Source organism: Scleropages formosus, chromosome 2 (genome assembly GCF_900964775.1).
Source record: "Scleropages formosus chromosome 2, fSclFor1.1, whole genome shotgun sequence".
In the NCBI taxonomy this organism is placed as follows: Eukaryota; Metazoa; Chordata; class Actinopteri; order Osteoglossiformes; family Osteoglossidae; genus Scleropages; species Scleropages formosus.
Genome location: NC_041807.1, coordinates 16,700,279 through 16,718,632, shown reverse-complemented (window position 1 = coordinate 16,718,632; position 18,354 = coordinate 16,700,279). Strand labels below are relative to the sequence as shown.

General features: G+C 45.1%; 1 protein-coding gene across 3 annotated transcripts in view; it reads right to left on the bottom strand.

The window, feature by feature from the left end:
• Positions 1-15,767, bottom strand: part of LOC108931481 (protein shisa-like-1a) — a 35,882-nt gene extending 20,115 nt beyond the window's left edge. For 2 of the 3 annotated variants that reach the window (XM_018747244.2, XM_018747241.1), the window contains exons 1-2: positions 15,561-15,767; positions 141-347 (exon numbers count right to left, since the gene is read on the bottom strand). In XM_018747244.2, the coding sequence (XP_018602760.1) occupies positions 141-207 (67 nt within the window). In that variant the 5' untranslated portion in view covers positions 208-347; positions 15,561-15,767. Of the gene's footprint in view, positions 1-140; positions 348-2,295; positions 2,350-15,560 lie in introns of those variants that run through there. The other variant, XM_018747243.1, reaches the window with a different exon arrangement.
• Between the last annotated feature and the right edge of the window lie 2,587 nt (positions 15,768-18,354).

The window sequence follows — 18,354 nt, the reverse complement described above, 5'->3', positions numbered from 1 at the left end:
GCTCTCAATCACCCCTTGACTCTGAGGCTGTCGGCTGCCACCTTGGACTTTCCTTATTACTTCCATCTTCCCCAAAGGATTATTGGTCTGGTGCCTGAGCTGCAGTCAAAGTACAGAGAGAAAGCAAAATGAAGGCTCACCTGCAGTGGACAGTAAGAGGAAGACGACAGCCAGGACATTGAAGGGCTGCCGGCTGGAGACGCTCATCTTCCCGTCTGCATTCAGGAAGTAGCAGGGCAGGGGCAGGGGGGATGGGGTGGTGCAAGGTGGTCTTAGCTGGATCTGCTAGGGGGAGTGGAGGGCATCCTGCAGCCTCCGCTCATGACCACAGCAGTTGGCTGCTCCACCTGCAAGAGTCCAATAGGCGAGAACATCAGTTAGAGCTCAGATGCCTGAAGATATTTGGATACAGCCAGTTCAATAAACCACAGGCACCCTTTATGGTCCATAAGGTACACCATGAGTGTGTTCACACTAATATTTCCTCTTAGTCAAAGAGAAAAAAATGTCGTCATGTGCTATGGAATACATTCTAAAACCTTTTTGTGAAAACAGCCCACTTTGTGAAAATTGCTGCAAATATTGTACACATAAAATGGTAAATGGGCATTAAATTGAATACTGATCTGGTACATTTTACCCACTCTGCTTCTCTGGCTTTTCGGTAAATTAGAAAAAAGTAATTACTTGTGACCACATTATTTTATTCCATTCTATTGTATTTTATTCAATTCTATTGTGTTCTTTTCCATTGTGTTCTACAGAAGGAAGCAAACACTGATTAATGGACCACTTTGCACCTGCTTGTTAATGATACATCTTTGAGATTCAAGGAGAATTTCTTTGGTTTAACTAGAAGATGTCATAGCAAGGTTGCCATGAACTCCCAAATCTCTATCATGGCTGTCTTTACACAGGGTCTAAATTGGATGAATTACCAAGGATGTACTCTCATGCGAGTTTAAAAGGCCCAGACCGCACAGTATCTCCATTTATCTCATGCCAGAAGATATGCAATTTGTGCCATTATGCCTTAATATCTCACAGAATGTTCTCTCTGACATTTTTTCAGAGGGAGGAAAAAAATTACTTCACTTTCCAGTTACTTTGCTTCATTGGTAGCCTGATAAAAGAGCCAATCTACTTCACAGTGGCTTTGGATTTGTCATTCTTAATGCTGAGTTCGACAAATTTCTTCTGATGGATGGCGAGCAGCCGTGCCAGAAAAATGCCACAGAAGTTCTGCCAAAAATATCTAAAAATAAAAAATTTAAAAATCGCATAAACTGCGAAACCCATTGCCGAAAAGATCCTTTGGCAGGTTCTCCATCAGAAAGTACATGAGATCTGTGACCCATCCATCCATTTTCTTACCCACTTGTCCTACTAGGGTCATGGTGGCAACAGGGAGAGCAGAGCAGCCCAGATGTCCCTGTCCCCCGTAACCCCCTCCAGCTCAACCTGGGGGATCCCCAGCTGCTCCCAGGCCATCTAGGAGATATAACCTGTCCAGTGGGTACTGAGCCGACCTCGGGGCCTTGTCTCAGTTGGTCGTGCCTGGTATACCCCCAAAGGGAGGCACCCAGGGGGCATCCTTATCACATGCCCGAACCACCTCAACTGGCTCCTCTCAATGTGGAGGAGCAGCAGCTCTACTCTGAGTTCCTCCTGGAGAGCCAAACTTCTTACCCTGTCATGGAGAGTAAGTCCCACCACCCTACAAAGAAAACTCATTTCAGCTGCTTGTATCCGTGATCTTATTCTTTTGGTCATTACCCAGAGGTCATGACCATAGATGAGGGTAGAGAAGTAGACCGACAGGTAAATAGAGAGCTTTGCCTTATGGCTCAGCTCTCCCTTCACCACTACAGTCCGGTACAGCGACTGCATTACTGCTGCTGCTGCCCCCAGTCTGCAGCCGATCTCATGCTCCCTTCTCCCTTCACTTGTGAACAAGACCCCAAGATACTTTAATTCCTCCACCTGCGACAGATTTTCTCCCCTTACCTGAAGGGGGCAGGCCATCCTTCACCGTGAGAGAACCAAGGACTGAGACTTGGATGTGCTGATCTTCATACCAACCGCTTAAACTTTCCCAGGGACGCTGAAAAGTGTGATACCCCGATAGTTGGCACACATTCTCAGGTCCCCTTTCTTGAAGATAGGGACCACCACCCCAGTTTGCCAATTCAGAGGCACTGTTCCAGATGTCCAGGCCTCATTGCAGAGGCGTGTCAGGCATGACAGCCCCACAACATCCAGGGTCGTAAGCAGTTCCAGGTGAATCTCACCCACCCCTGGTGCTTTGCCACTGTGGAGTTTTCCAACTATCTCAGTGACTCCTTCCAGAGAAATGGACTCTGACATCCCAGAAGCTTCTGGCCCTGACTCCTGCAAGGAAGGCATATCTCTCATGTTAAGGAGTTCTTCAAAGTGCTCCTTCCACCTCCCAACAATATCCTCATTTGAGGTCAGAGTTCCTCCACCTTTGCTGAGCACAGCTTCGGCAAAGCTCCTCTGACCCTTTCTGACTCGCTGGATAGATCTCCAGAACCTCTTTGAGGCCAACCGAAAGTCATGTTCCATAGTCTCCCCAAACTCCTCCCATGCTTTGGATTTTGTTTCTGCAACTGCAGCCGCTGCCGCCTTTTTTGTCTGCCGGTACCTATCCGCTGAGTCAGGAGTCCCCAGAGCCAACCAGGCCCTAAAAGCTTCCTTCTTCCCCTTGATGACTTCCCTCACCACCGGTGTCCACCAGCGGGTTCTTGGGTTGCCGCCGTGACTGGCACCAACAAGCTTTTGGCCACAGCTGCCCCTGGTTGCTTCCACAATGGAGGTTTGAACAGGGTCCATTTGGACTTCATGTCCCCAACCTCCTCCAGCACATGGAAAAAGTTCTCACGGAGGTGGGAGTTAAAATCATTCCAGACAGGGTCCTCCAACAGTGGTTCCCAGCATACCCGCACTATGCACTTGGGTCTACCGGGTCTGTCCGTCAATTTTCCCCACCATCTGATCCAGCTCACCACCAGATGGTCATCAGTTGACAGCTCAGCACCTCTCTTTACTCGAGTGTCCAGAACATAAAGCCTCAAGTCAGATGAAATGACTACAAAGTCAATCATTGACCTTTGGCCCAAGGAGCTCTGGTACCAAATGCACTCATGAGCATCCTTGTGTTTGAACATGGTGTTTGTTATGGACAAACTATGGCTAGCATAGAAGTCCAATAACATTTTACCATTCGGGTTTAGATAAGTGCATAAGCCCACACAACAGTCAAAGTTTGCGATCTAAAGTCACATTGAGAAGACCCTCTCATCCACGGGGACAAGCTCCAACTGTATGGCAGCCAGCAGGGGGTTTGTGAGTATCCCCACACCCGTCCGGCGCCTCTCACCCTGTGCAACTCCTGAGTAGGAGAAAGACCACCCCCTATTGAGGAGTTTGGTTCCAGGGCCAACACTGTGAGTGGAAGTGAGCCTAACTATATCTAGGTGGTATCTCTCAATCTCCTGCACCAGTTCCAGCTCCTTCCCCCCAGTGAGGTTACATTCCATGTGCAAAAAGCCACTTTCTGCTGAGAGGGACTGTGACGTCATGTGCCACTCCGCCCCCTCCTGCTGCCTGAAAGACATTGCACCCACCCGGCGGGTGCTAGGCACATATGGCTCACTCAGCGTTGCCTTTTCAGGCTAAGCCCGTCTGGGTTACGTGGGCATCCTGGACACTAGGCGCTCACCTAGGAACACTATACCCAGGCCTGGCTCCAGGGGTAGATCCCAGTGACCCTATTTCGGGCAGGGTAAACGTTGTCCTGTCTGCTTTTTTCATGGGGGTTTTTAGAGGTGACCCTTTTTTTTTTTTTTTAAAAAAAAAAAAAAAGATGTTAAAGTGTAAATCCATGTGAATTTAAGCTTTCATCCAGCTTTCAGATACTACTGCACTCCATGATCTGCATCTTGTCCAAAGAAAAAGATCAACTAATTACTACAGTGACTCATTAATTCACCCACCTCTGTGTCCTGCTTTGCCTCTTATTTGTCATTGATTTGCTTTGGAGCTGCTCCTCATGACGGGAAAAACATGGAACTTGTAGTTTTGCGGTATGAAGAAAGGTTTTCACACACTTGTTTTACTGCACTGGGACAGGCTTTTGCTGTCACGTTAACTCACAACGTTACTGTGCCTTCCCCTCTTGGTTGACAATTACACCCCACATCAAGCAAAGCTTTCCCAGGAAATATGGGGATGATGTTCTTCCTGGATGACTGCAGCAGCACCACACAAGCAAAACATCATCTCAGTGATTTCAGGCCTGAACACATGTCTGAGTGGTGGAAGCTTTGAGTGCATTGACAGCTGTGTGACTCGCATCTACTTTGTTGAGAAAGCAGTGAGTCACATCCACTGTGTCGATCAAGCACATGTGGTATTGCACTGTGTTTCGGCCAATTTCCTGATGAAAGAACCCTGCGAATAGAAACACTGATATCTTCTCAGCAAACCCCATGTTACACCATGTCCGGACTCGCCTGTTCCCATTTGTCTTGGAGGAGGGGACTTGTCTCATCCTAGATAGCAGGGTGAGCCAAGGTGTGACAGAGGGAAGGGTTTTCACTTGCTGTAAACCATAATTATTACATTATTTCCTTTCAAATTTACCATATGTCACAGAGTCAATATTTCCACTGATCCAAGGTAAAACTGCCTTCCGGGTACAGGTACTGCACAACAGTGATAATCTCTAAACTCAATGGTAAAAGGTGAGTTAGGGCATGTAGTAAAGCAAATATTTCTGTGTTGCCTTAAGGGTTTATTTACCTTGCTCTTTAACGGGCAGAATAATTCCCTGAGGCCAGGAAAAACCTACACTTCCATGCTGGTATGCATTTTCTGAAGGACAGCATATTTTACTGCCCTGGGTCCTGTACCTTAGCAGCTGACACTAGACTTCCTCATCCGTTTTGTCATCGGCACATCAGCTCCGGAGGAGCATTTCAGATGGTATCGCCTGATGTGTACAGTACCCTTCTTACATTTCATATATATGTAAATGCAGGGCCGTGCTGTGCGAGGCAGTGTTCATCACTGGCATGGAATGGGGATCTGCGCCGAAAACCTCAGTAATAAGTTGAGATTTGGCAAGGCAGCCTGCTTTGATGCGTCCCACGCAAAAATCATCCTGAGGATGGTGCTGTGGGGGGTTGGGAGGGGGGTACAATCACTGGAGAGGAGGAACTGGGGATCCAAGGACTGGATGTTGGCAAACACACTACAGGTCGTCTCTGTTCAGTGTCAGTGGGTTTTAGGCACACAGACAGTACATTATTTACACAGATCATTTATGTGGCACGTAGCCCTATCCAAAAGAAATTAGGTAGCATTGAATTTTTTCTGTTACCAATTACATTTACATTTACATCTATTCATTTAGCAGAGGCTTTTCTCCAAAGTGACGCATATCTCATAGAAAATACAATGTGTGCATTACATTAGGAGAAAGAGAGACATAGTTGCTGACATGTGATTCTTAAGTGCAGTTAGTTTCTTTTCAACATATGAGCCGATGTTCATTACACGAGTAGTTGCATAAAAATTTATCCGAAATTACACGTACAATTAGCGTATTTGGATATTTACCGAAGTAGTTCAAGTTAAAAGCATCATTCAAGGATAGAATATGCGTGTTGAATAGGATTCTGTAATAAAAACATCTGGTAAAAACATCATACCTACATAGAACATTGCTTTGAGCATCTTCAAATTTAATATACATCCTTTTAATTAGTTGCTTCAGTGCAATTGAAGACTTTTTTCGTCACAAACTCTCCTTCCCATTGCCGGCACCCAGGATCTATATCTTCCTAGCGGAGCACATTAATATTTTCTGTGTTTTTTTCCTGTTCCATACTGAGATTGATAAATCCTTTTTAGTGATTATTTTGCTGAAGGTGAAGGATGACAGCTGTTATTGGTTGTGGTTGAGAAGCAATAACCAACCAGTATGAGTCAGTATGGACAGCTTTGGAGTGATGGCTTTCCATAAGACTGTGTGCACTCTACAGGCTGTAGGTCTCATCCCCAAAAGACATGTGATCAGAAAAAAGGGAAAGAAATTTTTTTTATATATATCCGAGTGCTTGTGCTCTGCTTTGCACGTCTACACACTAGCATTCAGCCTCAGACGGGCTGTCTGTCATCATGAGCCTTAATGCCATCAGGCCCCCAGAGAGGCAAGTCTGTCACAAGAACAGGAAATTACATGCACGCTCCCAAGAGAAGTGCGGAGGATTCCTCACAGACACACAAAGCAGGCCCAGGGCCATGGACGAGAGCCTTCCCCAGAGCAGACCTGCTGTTTCTATTGAGGCTCACGAAGACACTGCCACTCAAGGTCTTCTTTGTAACTTTGAAGATTAATTGAAACAATACAAAATCTGAGTGCTCATAGGAACAGTGAGATTTGCAGAAGCTGAACATAATTAATATTTCTTAACCCTGGAACACATGTGGTACAGAAGGGGAACGCAGGGACATGCCATAGCGGCAAAGTTTCTCACTCAGTCTCTGCTTAAGCACCCCCTACAGGTCCATCAGATGCCCAGAGGAGAGAAGTGTGGGTCTCCCTGCACAGTGTGAAATCCCTTGGAGTGGCCCTGGTGTCAGAAATGCAAGGCTTCCCATGCTGGTTCATTAGGATGTTTTGTTTATCATCTACTCTCCGTTTCCCGAGGCTCTCATGCTCTGGCTTGCATTGATTATGCGCGGCGGGGTGGGGGTTGGGGTTGGGCAATCTGCTCAAGACAGACTGAGTGCAAACAGAGAAGGAGGTGGCTGTCACCGCACATGCTGTGCCTCTTCAACACGCGACCTGGAGTGAGATGTGGCCCCACTCGGTGGAGACGAATGCGTTGGACAGCAGGACTTTCACTCGCAATCCTGTTGTGCTCCCTGGAAATGAGCTTCGAAGTAAAACAGTAAAAAGTCAAACAACAAGAACCAAAAAACGCATGTACTGCATCTCTGACTCATTGTTATTTTGTGCGTAGTGGCAGGGCATCCAGTGTGACCTCGGGTCATGCAAGCGGAGAACACATTTGGGCCTGAATGCCTCTGAGAAAAAAAGGGTGCCTGCCTGAAGATGGAATTTGCCCATGGATAGATACACAGGGGCAGCGAGTCTAAACCCAGCTCTTAACATGGATCAATACGAGCTGTGCCTGAAGAGCTCAGTGCTTGGGAGATACCTGAACCCACCACCATCATCATTAATTCAGCACAGTTCCTGGATCTGACCTCAGGATCAATTGTAAGTGGGATCTTGTCTCAGCTGGATCCTCAAGGGACCTCGGAAACCCATCAAAGCAGCAAGCTGCGTATCAAACTTTCTTCTTCCAGTGTAGAGATGTGTAAAACTGAATGTGGAAAGTGTTTTTCGGGGCTCCATATATTTTTTTTTACCCTGTGACAGCAGTGGGTGGAGTTTGTTCCTCTACAATATCTCACCTATAACAGTAAAATGACCAATATATATTATATACACACACACACACATTTTCAGAACCACTTGTCCCGTACGGGGTCACGGGGAACCGGAGCCTACCCAGCAACACAGGGCGTAAGGCCAGAGGGGGAAGGGGACACACCCAGGACGGGACGCCAGTCCGCCGCAAGGCACCCCAAGCGGGACTCGAACCCCAGACCCACCGGAGAGCAGGACTGTGGTCCAACCCACTGCGCCACCGCGCCACCGCACCCCCTGGTTAAGAGTAAATATAGTATATATATGACATACTTGTACAAAATGTCATATACATAACGAGGGTTGATGTGATATATATATCATATAAAACTATAAATTCTATTGAAGGACATAATACAGTTATAGTTAGACACACATGGAACTTAAATAAAACGCATTAAAATAAACAATTTTCTAATTTAGAAATTGAAATTTTAGCAGGTTCCTTTCTTTGATTTTTACACATGCTGCCCTTGGACCATTTCACAGTAATGACTGTTGTACTTTTAGCCAAAAAAGGTTGGTCATCACTAACCAATGTATTTCATGGTACACAGTAACCACAGACTCTTGGTTGTTCAAAGTTTTGATTCTAAACAGGTTAGCCCACAGAGAAGTTCATCACCCTAGTACCATCTGCTAGGTTATGTGTTTGTCAGTCGGGACTATTTATCTAACTTTTGGATAACCAGGAACAATCTCTAATGATCGTTGTTCTGTAATAATACCTGCATTACAGTTTAACACTGGTCTAATGCCAGTAGAAAGCAGCTAAGCATGCAAGTATTTTTTTTCACTCCCATCTTGAGGGATGTCATTTCAAATGCTGGGAGGGACTCTGCAAACTCATTAACCTGAATAGCTCAAACTTAATATTGTCCTAAAAAAACTAATTTTAAGTTGTTCCGGATAACCGTATGAGCAAAACAACAGAATTATGATATTAATAACTAAATCTGGAGTTCAGTTTGTACTCTAAGAGTTCATATGGAAGTTTCTGGTTAAAAAAGCAGCGGAGCTTGTGTGGTATGCAGCTGGAGGGAAACTAGCCGTTTCCTTGGAAACCAGCTATCACAAAAGGACGGGGGAAAGGGCTCTAATATTAGTCTGGCAATTAGCATCTCTGTTAGTACAAAGCAAGCGCTACGGTGTGCCAGGGAAAGAGCGGAAAACCACAGCGGGATGGTCAAACAGATCTGTATGGAGGAGGTCCAGGTCCTGATAAAGACCATGCCTGTTTGTGTTCTGCTCTCCGTGGGGGGCTGTCACACTTAGCTAAACTGTCATAATCTGGAAATCCAGTTGTGAAGTCCGTTATTCTTTTTCTTCTTTTTTTTTTTAACACGTGAATCGGTAAAATGCTCTTAAGGAATTCTGAACTCCTCCTTGCGTCTGCGGTGATCAAAGCAGCGTAGTACCTTTTGTTTTTCAATTCTTTTAAACACAGAGACAAAATTAGAATTCTATCTTTGCAACCTTTACTGCTAAAGCAGTTTTTAATCCCAAAGTTAATTTGACAAGAAACTGCATCATTAAGAGCGCTACAAAAACTTTGTGTACAGAGCATCAAATTGGGAAGATAAAATATGTATGCAATTCTACCCATGGGATGTTTGCTTGGCTTCTCTGGGTACTGCTCTCATGCAAAGAATTAAACTGATGATTATGTTTTTTTTCTTTTCTGACATTTTTACACAGTGATAAAAATATGCACAATGTGGAAAGACTGCTAATGAGACTGGCTGTCTGATAAGTGGCATTTCGTTAAGCAATCTGAGACTTGGAGCGAGGAGGAGTTGGAATTGATTTTATAAGCTTGATTTCCACAGTTTTCGAAATCCCACGGCACCATACGCAGAAGGAGCTCTTTGTCGTTTTACACCTGAGGTGAAAGAGGATTTCTGCGATAGTTCTAGATATGCTTCTTATCCTCCATAGTTTAATAAATGCCTGGAATTAGAGTGATCATCTTTATTTGAATCCTGACAAAATACTCAATTTCTCTCTCTGGTCATGTGGTCTGATCATAAGACTGTTCGGAATTACGTTGTCTGGACAATGGGGATGTCTGAATGGAGAGTGTTGACGGTTGATCTTGCTCTGATTGGACAGTGCTCCAGAGTGGTCCACTTCTGATTGCACAGTGGTGAAAGCTGACATTGTTCCGATTGACATCGGTCCCAGGTGATCTTGTGCTGCTTGGACAGTGGTGACAGCTGGTCGTGTGGTGCCTAGCTGAGATAAAGTGAAATCCAGCATTCGCTGCAGCACTTGTCCGACAAGGTTATCCACTCTAAGGTATCAAGACTGGACATCTGTAACATGAGTAGAACTGTTGTGTGGCGTGTTGACTGTTTGCTCTGTTTTGATGAAGGTTTTCATATTGTTTTGTTACATTACACCAACAGATGCCAGATCCCTCTCCGTCATGTTTTTGTTCCTGTAAGTTCCTATAATCTTATTTGTTTCTTTTCCATAAACAAGGCAACTCATTGGAATGAAACATCTGACATGATGGTCTATGCCAGTCTAGGCAAAAGAGCCAATCATAGGCTCGGGTACATCTACACACCTCCACAAGGCCAAGTGGGCTGGCAGGAATGGGTAAACATTTACACAAGAAGCAACACATCCATTTAAACTCCCCGTCTATCATCCAGCGTACCAATCTGACAAATGTTGCACATGCTTAAATGCGATGCTTATGTTACCATTTAGGGGAGCCCAGGCTCAGCAGAGAGGAAGCCACAGGGTTTCACTTGTGAAAAGAAAGAAAGACAGGGTCTATGGAGCTCTGCTGAATGGTGAAGTGGCATGTTATTTACAGGGGAACTGCTCTAAACACAGGAGGCCATGGACCACAAACCTCTATTCACAAGGGAATTCCTTTGCCAGCTCCTACATTTATTCATTTAACTGATACTTTCATCCAATGTAACTTACAGTACAGTAGTAAGCTACCAGCAATTATTTACCCATTTATAAACCTGGGTAATTTTCTGATGGAGCAATTCATAGAAAATACCTTACCTAAGATTAAAGTATCTAATTGCAGGTATCTTGTCCAAAGGTATTAGAGCACAAGGTGGGGTTAGAACCTGGGTGCTTTTGGTCTAAAGGCAGCAGTCTCAACCACTTATGGAGTGATTGTCAAACAAATTTGAAACAATGGTCAGAGTTTGAGTCGAAGATCCATTCGATAATGGGAAAAGAGCAAAAGATCCATAGTCAGTGGTTTATAAAATGACACAGCTATTCTGGCTCTGCAGGCATCTGCGTCTTTCTCGTGGGATACGAGTTTATTGTTGGTCTTGTCAACGGACAGAAAATTGTGAGGCCTGCAGAAGTCAAAAGTCATGGAGAGATCTTTTTGTGTGTTATTTTAACTTTCAAATAAATTCTTAGCTAATATTGCTCCTCTGCATCCAGAGAATAGAGTACATTTGGCAGGAAACCCCTAAACTGTTTATAAAACCCATCCCAAACCTAACCAAAAAGTTCTTGAAGCCTCCAGGGACCAATAAAACATATACTGTGCTACTAGACAAGGGAAAACCTGATGTTCCGTTGACTCTTGGGCATATGGTTCTTGCTAATTGTTTCGTCTTACAATTGTCACTATTTTTTACCAGTGTTTACCTTCTGCTAATACAAATGTATGCTGTCGCTGAATAGTTTATATGGAAGCTACATGTAATTCTACTTTTGATTTGAAATTATGTGGTTTTTACCTTATATGAAATCTACAGATTATATGTGTGTCCATTTGCTGAGTCCATCAGCCTGTTTTCTATTTCTAAAATGGTTACAATCACACGTTGCCTAAAATTGCTTGATTATTGTCTTTTCCTTACGGCACATTCAATAGAAACACTGAGAAACTTCAAAGAAAAAAAGCCTCCAAACAGTGTTTAATTTATAAGATTATGATAACAGGTTCATTGTTTGGAAAGATAGTGCTTTCCTTTGGTCTACATATATATTTCTAGGGTGACTGGACCATCAGTCAATGCTATGCTGATGGACTCACATTCACTTGACCTTCTTCTAAAAATGCTGAAAGGTTTGTGTGCTTGTAAATATTTTTTTTTCTAAAACAACCTTGTTGTTATGGAGATGACAGGGGCTTAACTCAATTTACAGCCCTGACTTGTGCCTTCTGTCCACACTCGCACGCCACGAGTCGTTTCCAGCAACGGCCGCTTCCAAATGTCACAACCATTAGACAGCAACAAATGTCTTGTTTTTACCAGTCTTCTGCAGCTCAAATCAAAAGGCACACAGTGGGTGTTCCTTCTCAGAATGCACTGCTGAATGAAAACCAAAGTCTACAGCGTCGATACCTGGGATTATGGTTATACTTGGAGGTCGACACCGTTAAAAGTAAACACTGTGAAATCCAGATTCTGTTAGTGTTCATAAATCCCATATATCAGAGAAATTAACATCCATCTATATTTAAATCCAGTTTAACGCAGGGTTCTTAGCCTGAAGTCCATGAAGCCCCCGGGGATCCGTAAAGTGCAGGCATGCTTTTAATATAACACTAACTAAATAAATATTAAAAATAAATAAAAATGTTACCAAACTTGTACTGTGGTATTCAGTTTTCAGGTGAATTAATTTCGTGCAATATTTGCTCCAAAGTTATTTATGGTCGTTTTCCTATGGTCCTAATCAGATTCTTGAAGAGGTCCACAGTCTAGAAAATTTTAATGACCCCTGAGTTAAAAGGGTTTTTTTTTTTTCGCTGTTTCAAGGCTTTAGTATTACCAGGGCAATTTACAGCCACTGCTTAGCAATAAATATTCTGATGCTTTTTTTGTCGATTGGCTTTCCTTCCATAACACCCTGCTCCCATTATCCATAGCCCTTAAGTGGAATGATGGAAGATGAAATACCAGCCCTACTTCCTAGAAAGATGACTCCTCTAAGAGTAATAGGGGCTGTCTGTGGCCAATGGAGGGGGCAGGCAGGATCTGGGGGAGGCATCATTGGGTTACTGTCTTTTATTCATCTGTGTGTTCATTGGATTTGTCATCTCTTATCATCCCCCTCATTGGAGCAACAGGAGCAGAGTCATTTGAGTGAAAACTATTTGACATGGTAAACAAACACTGTTGCCCATGTTGCCCCGTGTGAGCTTTCCTCAGATTTACATGTAGAATATTCTTATTACCACAGTCCTCCCTCTGGTTTTCCTATCAAGTTATTCAGTAAGTGAGCAAAGGCTGCGCTACTGGCTGTCTTTGCACGTTCGAAAACAACTGAATTCATGTGGGAATATACTATCATTTATTATTCGGACGCTTTTCTTTGATGAAGCTATCTGTACGAGATAGAAAATGTCCCTGATGCCATGGCAGTGCTTTGTCATGGTTAGAATAAAAACAAGAAACAAAAACTACTTTTCAAGAAAACAAAAACTGAAGAGCAGAACTTCACCTGCCCGCTTGTTCAGATGTCATTGCTAGCGGAACACACTGTCGTTATTTTTTAATCGCGTTAATGCTATCGAGTCAGTGATCGTCCACAGTCTCTGTCCTTTCAGAGGGACAAAGCCTTGGACTTTCTCCAATGAGTGTCTTGTTTGCCATCATCTTGGTGATGTACTGTCCTTGAGAGTGCTGCCACAGTCGCTAACCGTCTGCTATGCCGGTGTGATTTCCCAGAGTTCCTGAGCGAAGGTGAATGCGGCAATGAACAATCCAAAGTGTTAAAACATCTCTCCGTAGATTGCGGTCATCTATCCACTAAGGACTCATTCAGCAGATGTGTCGAGGCTGCTGCTCTTGAGCAAGGTACTTGACATGAATTGGCTTTGTAAATATCCAGCCACATGAATAAAATGTTTAACTGTAAAGCCAAGTGTAAGGTGCTCTGCATAAGAGGGTCTGCTGCACAGGTAAATCCTGCAACGTGAGAGTGCAATAGTTCGGCCTCTCTTGCAGTGACGTCTTTATTTCTTGCTTTATTGGACGGGCGATTCCAACTTCACTATGAAACCTAGGCCTAATAACGAAATCCCAAACTACACGAGGACAGAGATCCATTCGTACTTCTGTTTCGGGTTTAAAGTTGGAATTGATTCACTTATCCACTCTCTGCTCACTATCACACCCTGAACCATGTGCTATTCACTCTCTCCTGTCTGCTCAGGGTAGCGTGTCTGCAGGAGTGCATGGCTCAACGCCGGAGGCCTCCCGACAGCAGTGACTTACCGCTCACCTCCATCCAACCCCCTTTTTGTCCAGCTTCACAATGGATGAGGACATCTAGGAGTGGTTGCTAGTGGAGCATAAAATTAGTCTCACCTTTGGGGTGTGGAAATCTGACAGAAGAGAATATTCCCATTCCCACTTCTCTAAATGTCCGTAAAACATTCATTTCTTACTTAGAAAATCTGTGCGAGGAATATGTATCACAGGAGGAGTTCTGTATGACGGCTTTTCCTTTACTAGTACAAATCCCTACTGTCTCCATCTTCTGGAACATGTATAATCGATGCGTTCAGTTGTGATAAACTAATAAAATAAATCACTGTAATAGGGTAATAACTTTTGATGAGGTGCTAACGAATCCTGTAGCTGAAGCAATATTGATTGAGGGGTTTATAGAATTCCCATATTTACTCAGTCTGTCTGAACTCCTGATCAGGCTCCAAACACCCAGTTTATTTAATTTCAGATATTTTGTTCTCCAGTATTCTATTTATTAATGGCAGAAATGAAGACACGGTTCTTATCTTGCAGGAAACAAGAAATGCACATCGATTCAGGGCAGAGCACAGGGTACCTGGCAATCGTTTTCCAATTGACTCCAGAGACGTCAATACATGTTAATGTGACCACCCGGAGCGTACTGACGTCTCTAATGAGCTTGGACGTCCCAAAGCCGCCGCTGGCAGAATTAAGATGGAGAGGCATGTGCATCAGCATTGACCCTGAGACTCTGAAACTTGTCTTCAATCAAACATAGCAGCATTGGCGACACCTCTGTGTTTTTAATACCTTGCACTGCATCTCTCGGTGTCTAAGGGGTAGATTCCATGCTGTCGTGTGTGATTAAAGTTCATCAGAAGCCATTTACTACAGAGCCTCCTTATCTCATGTCAGGCAACTAAAAACACTTCACCGTTCATCAGATTTCTCGCATGAAACTAGCAAAGCAGTCAAGAGATGATAGTAATGATTAGTAAACATTAGTAAATGCGTCCTTTTAAAATAAGTGTTCAGGGGAATGTATGAATATGCCACTGACCTCAGCTTCGGGTACAGTGCACAAAGCTTCAGTCCAGTGTGGGCTCCTCATCAGTTCCCCCTAAGGAAGACAACTATCACTTCTAAGGCACTGGAGCTGAGCACAGGCCCATTGCAATGAAGCGTATAAGTGTTAATGCACTCAGTGGGCAAACACTCCAAAGCTCCTCTCATTCGCCCACGCGTGTCAACAGAGCTCACGTTTTTCCTCCAGATGCACCTGAGAATGAAGAGCTGTACCCTCAGACAGAGTCGCATGGCTGCACTGGTCTCGTGCCTGCCAAAGTTCCCTCGAAAGGGTCTGGTGAAGATTATCCGGGGATCTCCTGTGCTTTTCGGAGAATTCCCTACCCGGCACTCTTGTTTCCGAGCCTATGCCTCCGCCTACCAATCTGGAGTAGTCTCCACACGCGCGGAAAGGCAGCGCTAAGGTTTCTCAGATCAAAGTCGCCACGGCGACGGTGAACACAAAGGGACTGCACCTGGGTCTCGGAAACGGGTTGGACGCAGCACTAAGAGCAGTCTCAGCCTTCGCAGCTCCCCACGAGCTCCTCGGCACAACTAAAACGACTGCTGTCGGAAAGGATTGCCCCTTCCCTTGTGTAAGTTCCCCGACAAATCTCTGTCCAAATACACATGACATGAAAACCAGGATGTTAACGCTAACTTTTAACTTGCTGTTTTCACTGCTTCTTTTTCTCATCGTGGCAGGAGAGAAGAGAGAAAAGTTGGACACCTCAGTTCAAGGCTGATTGAAACCAGCTTGCTTCACTCACCTCGGTTAATGCTTGATGTAGGGGGTCTGTTTTCCGGTCAGTCGCTCCCCGGTCGCTCCATGCTCAATGAGCCACGGTCACAGCCCGGCGCCGGAGCCCACGGCGTCCTGCGCATCACGGGCCAGCAGATACAGATCAACAAGCTGGAGAGCAAGAGGCAAGGGAGGGGAAGGAACTGTGGTGGGGAAATGAACACACTCCTGAGTCGTCCACACAGTATCCAAGCGACTGGAGCGCAGCTAGAAGGGGGAGGGAGAGAGAGAGAAAAAGAGAGAGCGAGAGGGAGAGGGAGGGAGAGAGATATACAGCAATAGTCAGTGACTGGCAAACAGAAAAAACAATAGCACAATAGCATGTGTCCACACCAAGTGTTTAACTGAGACTGCGTGTGTGTGTGTGTGTGTGTGTGTGTGTGTGTGTGTGTGTGTGTGTGTGTGTGTGAAGTGCATGAGTGTGAAACTGGGGACTGTCTGTATTTTTGGTCATAAGTAAATTACTTGGAAATTGCGTGGACGGGATGTGTGTGTCTTTGTGTGTGTGATTCTGAACTAGCTGATCTGCGGTTGTGGGGGTAGTGCCACCTCTCCGCCCCCCACGCTCCCCACATCAAACTCGACCCTGCCCGGATTGCTCCCATCTCACGTCAAGGGCTACGTGGTACATACGATATGCGACCCGCAATGCCACTCTGAGGTACCTTTCATATTAGGAGGGAGACTAGCCAAAGGCTGTAGGGGACAGAGGCAGGGAACACAAATCCCAATTAGTTCCTACAAAATCACAAAGTCTGCTGTGGCCTAGAGCGCCGTGTACCACCTTAAGGTTAGATAAGGTAAGAATGTGCCTTGTATAAAGCAGTTCCGAAATGTAAAAAATTTAATACGGAGTGAAATGTCAAACAGGCTTGAATCTTTTTCTTGAACAAAGTGATGAGCCAGTTTTTGTTCTTAGGACCACAGTACAGATATTTTGCATCTTGATTGCCTTGGAAGTTGAAATGAAAAAATTAAAGCATATTGTAAAAGACACAATCAGAGTAGGCAGGAAAATACAAGAAAGGAAGGAGGAACATATGGGCTTGTCACTGAGTGCGGTTGTGCTGTCTGATGTGTGGGCAGTGCGCTCGGCCGGTGTGTGGAACATCTACACTCCTGGCAGGATGGCGCTAGTAGCTGCCAGTGTTCCACCAAAGCCCCGGGAGGTCTATGCCCTCTTGGCTGAAACCGTAACTGCCCGGCTCTCCAACTCTTTACGCTAAGGGAGAACCATGTCCACATGCTTAATCGTGGAGAAACACCCTAACGGAGGTAAGAAACACACACATGCACACACATGCATGCACACACATGCATGCACACCAGGACTCTTTCTCAAGGGTGTTCAAGGGTAGCTGGTGTAGCGTAAGATTAGCTGCCTTGCAGTGGAGGGACCTGGCTTCCAATCTCTGCTCCTGCTGTAGTACCCTTGATCCAAGTACTTACTCTAAAGTGGTGCAGTGAGAATTACCGTGCTGTATAAATTGGTTTATCAGTGTAGCGCATCCCTGTAAGTCACTTGAAGAAATCAGCTAAATGAATAAACGTAAAAGTCATTTGACGTCAGAAGGTCAACCACGGTCTGCTCTTGCTCTCTTATACCCACCCTCAGCTCCTCAAACTCACTGGAGTGAAAATCAGATGACGCTGGCCAGGTCTGTGAACTTCATCAGCAGCGAAATCCTCATAAGAGGATTTGTGAATGTGTGATATGCTGTGCAAGGCGAGACACTGAGGCAGGAAGCTTGCAGTCTTTCTTTACTCACGTGGGGTGCACTGTGCAGCACTCGACCTGCCACGCGCTTTGCTGTTTCTTTCGCGCCAAGCGTGGGCTGCCTTTGTATCTGCTGCACTGTCCGCCGCTCACGACTGTAATGTGGTCCGTGCCTGTGAACGTGTTTCGCTGTGTTCATAAATACCGATGGCTCAAATGAAGCTGGAGAGCGGAAGGCATCCTTGCTTTGGATGGGAAGGGCACATGGTTCACTGTTGCCTTCTGGAAACGCCCTTCTGCAAAGTCTTCTTTTCTCCATCTAGAGCCACCATCCTCCAGTTTGCTCTCGAGTTCTATCGGCGGGATGTGGTCTCCTGTTTTCATGCAACAACAGGTATCCCAAGGAAGTCCTTACTCCTCTTGTAGGGATAAATTGCACAGTCTGAGTACGCATATGTCTCTGTTAAGGAATTTCCTTCAACTGCCTTCAAATTCAGCTTGTTTTCATGTGGATCAGAGCAGCTGGCTCTGTCTCCGTGTTTATGACTCCTTCAAGGAGAGACACTTTATTAAAGTGTGGTGTGTATATGCAGCATACTCGCATACGTCTGCAGAACCCTGCCTTTGAAAGGCACGACAAACCTCTCGCTGCTTCAAGAGGCTGGAGAGCGAGGCACTGCTGTATCCTGTAGGTGTTCTTTTTTCTTCATTCGGCTTAAAAATTAATAAGTGAATTCCCTCCGTACCTGTGCCATGACCTTGGCTGCATCCTGGCATCGTGCTCCCTTCCCAGCTTTTCAGTTCATTCCTCTTCATTCCAAGGCAGCCCATGAATCAATCACACACGGGTGGCCTGGAGACTCGCTGTCTTCCGTAACACACAGATAAGTATATCTTCCGCTTGCCAGGAAAGCGGGCGCGAGAGTTCAGCGCTGGGGGTCGATCCATTGCCTTCAAGGCAGCCTGGGATGGTGAGCTGTTGTGTAGCAGCAGATTCTGTCTGACTCTAAAGTAACCATTTCATAGAGACTGATCCCAGAGGGCT